Source organism: Salvelinus sp. IW2-2015, unplaced genomic scaffold (assembly GCF_002910315.2).
Source record: "Salvelinus sp. IW2-2015 unplaced genomic scaffold, ASM291031v2 Un_scaffold83, whole genome shotgun sequence".
Classification (NCBI taxonomy): domain Eukaryota; kingdom Metazoa; phylum Chordata; class Actinopteri; order Salmoniformes; family Salmonidae; genus Salvelinus; species Salvelinus sp. IW2-2015.
In genome coordinates this window covers 38,778-42,952 of record NW_019942514.1, presented here as the reverse complement: position 1 = coordinate 42,952, position 4,175 = coordinate 38,778, and the positions used below count along the sequence as shown (strand labels likewise).

The 4,175-nt window shown below is 43.0% G+C and overlaps 1 protein-coding gene across 2 annotated transcripts in view; it reads left to right on the top strand.

Moving 5' to 3' along the window:
• The first annotated feature begins 110 nt into the window (after positions 1 to 110).
• The window catches only part of LOC112068069 (zinc finger protein 180-like), a 32,514-nt gene continuing 28,449 nt past the window's right edge, over positions 111 to 4,175 (top strand). For both annotated transcript variants that reach the window (XM_070438009.1, XM_070438010.1), the window contains exon 1: positions 111 to 821. In XM_070438009.1, coding sequence (XP_070294110.1) covers positions 329 to 821 — 493 coding nt within the window. In that variant the 5' untranslated portion in view covers positions 111 to 328. The remainder of the gene's footprint in view (positions 822 to 4,175) is intronic.

Sequence of the window (4,175 nt, the reverse complement as noted above, 5' to 3'; positions counted from 1 at the left end):
CCTTTTCACATCCCGTCTGGGATGGGACTGGAGTGACTAGTGAATGGTACGCTGTTGAGTAATTTAAGGTAACGCTGCTAGTGTGACGTATAATCTCGTGGACGGAACGCTTCTTTCAACAGCAGCAACAGTCAGTCAGCCACCTCGATAGCTTGCTAGMCAAAATAGCCGAACAAATTAGACGCTTTCGCGTATATCAGACACTGTGTTTTAAACACACTTCTGTCGTCTTGTTCGTTATCCAATTTATTCGAATTTTTACGTTRTTATTAGTCAGCTAGCTGGCTTGTTAAGTTAGCACTAGCCTAGCTAGCTAGCATTCCCGACCATGAAAGAGGTCTGCTGGATGGAGAAAGAACTCGTAAAAGAGGAGGAGGAGGAGGAGGCTGTAACAATACAAAAACAAGCAGAGGGTGAAGCTGTTACTGTGAAAGAAGAAGAGATAGACGTTACAGTGAAAGAAGAGGGAGACGCGTTCAGAATGAAAGAGGAGAAGGATGTTACAGTCAAAGAAGAGGAGGAAGAGGAGGATGTTACTGTTAAAGAAGAAGGGAGAGATGTTACGGTGAAAGAAGAGGAAGACCCGTTCAGAGTGAAAGAGGAAGAGGATGTTACTGTAAAAGAAGAGGAGGAGGAGAACGTTTTTGGAGTGAAAGAGGAGGAGGGGGAGATGACTGTCACATCGAAAAAGGAGGAAGAAGAAGAGGAGGAAACTGGATATCTGGGGCCGGTTTCACAAAGGCATCTTAAGGCATCCAATGGTGCTAATGATGAATTTAKCCGTAAAATGGTTTTGAAAAGCCGTGCCCTGATTAACACTAGTAAGTACTGTCTTAAAAACAGAGGCACAAACTCTGCAGTTGTTGAACTGATGTGTGGTGTTAAAGRGGAAATCTGAAGTTGCTACATCCATTGATTCTTGAAGAATATAACACATGCCTCATGAGCTTAGTTCAACTATTGTACCCCATCAGAACCCAAAATAAGCTTTTTTTATATCAGATGTTGGGTTTAGTATCGTGTCTTCGTAACATTGGAGACTTAGTCTAAAAGTTATTTATGGTGTGTTCTGAATGTGGGTCAGGATCGAAAGCTATGAAGTATAGCGTAGCGTAGTATGAGGCAGCATTCGTGCTTATGAATAGGATGACACTAAGAAAAGGATTATTTGCTACCGCTGTAGCGCTGAATTGAGATGGGGATGTATCACTATCAGATTCTTGTTTTGCAGACGCTGAGCTTTAAAAGCCAGAGATTATTATGAGCTGTTACCTTGTGGTTGAATATGGACCGTTCTATGCTAGCCGCTGGTAAAGAGGTCTGCCTGGCTGGTGGTATGAGGTAAACGTAGATGTTCTAGATAGCAAGTAGACATAGGAATTCAGCCTCGTATCGCTCAGTGCGTCACTGGTAGGAGCAGTATGGTGAGGTGTCATGTTAGATGCTCGAAGTAAGTGTGCCATAGGGGAACAAGAGGGTAGCAGCTCTCTCGCTAGAGTTTATTTAGATGTTGTATATAGATTAATGATATCGAGCGCATAGAGTGGCGGAGGAGACACCTGTTACACTTAGACATTTATTTGTTCAGAAGTACCACAATAGATCTTGAGTACAGGTCGAATGGCTGTACACAAGTTTCCATGTGGGGTGACGAATTGACTGGGTCTTACTATTGCTGCAAAAGACAACAACTTGGGGGGATTGGCCACTGTTAAGAGGATGACCACTTAATACTGTGATAGGAAATCACCAGAAGCAAGAAGAGGGGATTATGACCTGTTCTGAGAGACGCACAATGAAATACACCAGAGTGCAATTGCTCCTTCGCGATCATTACGATTTTCTTTCTCCTTCGAACTGTGTGTTTCGCATTTAGTCTTCAGGTGAGGGGCTAGGGAAGGCAATGGCTGATCACTCGGTCGCCTTCCCTCGTAATGAATACTAGGCTCATGTAGAGTCCTTTCGATCTGTCCTAGAAAACTAAGTTGTTTATTCTGCTGTATCTACAAGACGTCCCGATTTGCTAAGAGGCAAGGGGAAGGTAGGCTGAGATATTGATTTGTTCAAACCTCTTAGTTTACAGGTAACACCGATGCGGTTCCATGTCACTTTCTCTGTAAATATGTTCCTAACTAGCTCCAGGATGGCTCTAGAGCTTTTCATTTGCAGGAGATGAAAATGTTATGTACTTCGGTCGTGTTGGAACCTCCGGCTGTAGCGTTGAAACTTTGACTTGTCAAAGGTCAGTCACTCCGACCCTTGTCTCTTCTTTAAACGTATCGTTCCACTGCTCTCTTCTCTCTCGTTCTTTGGTACATTCTGAGTGAGAGGAGAAATGAAGTGTGGATGCTTATACTGTAAAGGCTACAAGACGAAGAAGGTAGGGATGGAGAACGTTTTTGGCAGTGTAAAGAGATGGATGTGCGGGAGGATGATGTCAGGACTTGATCGAAATAAATGGGTATCGGAAGCTAGGAGCGTAGCTGAGGAGAATCTGGATAGCTTCTGGGGCCGGTTTCACAAAGGCATCCTTTAGAGGGCTATCCAATGCGTTGCTTAATGTTGAACATACTGAATTTTATGCGGTGAAATATGAGAGACTATTTGAAAAAGCTGCTCCTTGTGGGCCCTGTAAGCTTTGATAGATATTACGTAGGTTAAGTAAACTGTCTTAAATGTACTAGAGGAGCAAACCTCTCTCTCGATGATCTCTTCGCACGCTCTCCATTCGCCGCACTCTCGTCGCTCTCTATCGTTCTGCAGAATGTATGAAGCTGATGTGATAGAGATGGTATTACAGGCAGAACATGTTGTGAAGCTGAGAAATGTTGGTTGACTATCTCGGACATTGATTTGCATGAAGAACTATTAGCTGGTGCTGCTTGAATATAGTTTCTGCTGAGTCGGTTTTTAATCCACGCATCTATCCACCCTTGACACATGACCTTGTCATGAGGGTGCTTCAGCTTGCAGGTGAGTAGCTGCGATTGAGGGAGACTATGTGTGACTCCATCATGAACGCCAAAATAAGGTGTGATGGTGTGGGGATGGTGTGCTTGTGGTGTTGTGTAGGTCGCTAATGTTTTCAGAAAATGTAAACCAACGAGCTGTTATCATCGCGCTTGTCGCTCTAAAAGGCCATAGTGATTCTAAAGACTATAATGGTTGATATCTCATGGGGATGGGCGCAGTCTTGCCTGTAAGGAGGTCTGTCTTAGGGAATTTGAGAGAGTTCACATTTCTCGCAGCCCATCCCGGCATTCTTATTACCTAAAACAGTGGCAGGAGAGTGACACTTTCGTATGTCTTGTTTGACAATGCAGATTAGTGTGATGTGTGGCTTTTTTAAAGGGACACACTAGGTTTTAAACAGAAACAAATGGCTGGTGCCAGGACTTGGTTTGGTTTAACAGCTGAGAGATGGGGGGCTGGAGAACTATAACCACTCTCAAATTCATAGAGAAAGCTATATAGACAACCCGTCGCAAAACCTAGTCGACCAGCGTATCAGAAGTTTAGACATTCTTGGCGTAACAGTTATAAGGTGTGTTGGCTTTGACACGTCGCTGGAACGCCAGGTTTGAGTTCAGCTCAGGGCTTCCCCCTGAATTCACTACATTATTAAACATTTACATTTAAGTCATTTAGCAGACGCTCGTTATTCCTACCGTATAGATGAATATACAAGGACTGGACCATCCATGATGTTCATTGATCATGATAGTTGTAACGAGGTTTCTAGATACACTATATAGGTGATAGCTACACGAGCGCTTTCTAGCATATAATCACGCCTAGCTGATTGTCATAATGATTAGTTTAAGAACGCAGGTTTCTAGGAGGCTTAGATGTATAGTGCCCTTCTAAGAATTTCAGATTCGCATGATCGTTAATGATAGTTTAACCAGGTTTCTAGCTATATATGTAGTCATAGGCAGATGTGGTTGTTGATTTCTAAATTCATTGCATGATTGTCATTATCCTGAGCTGTTTTTTAAGGGCGCAGATTTTTGAGGCTGGCTCACAGTGTTATTGTTTTACAAACAGATGGTGGTTTATAAGCTTAATGTTTTGGGTCTTCTGGTCGGGGAATAGATAACAGTTGAATAACATTTGGACATTTCTAAGTTAAATTCTTCCACAGAATCAGTACTGGTTACTTATGGGGCTGACCA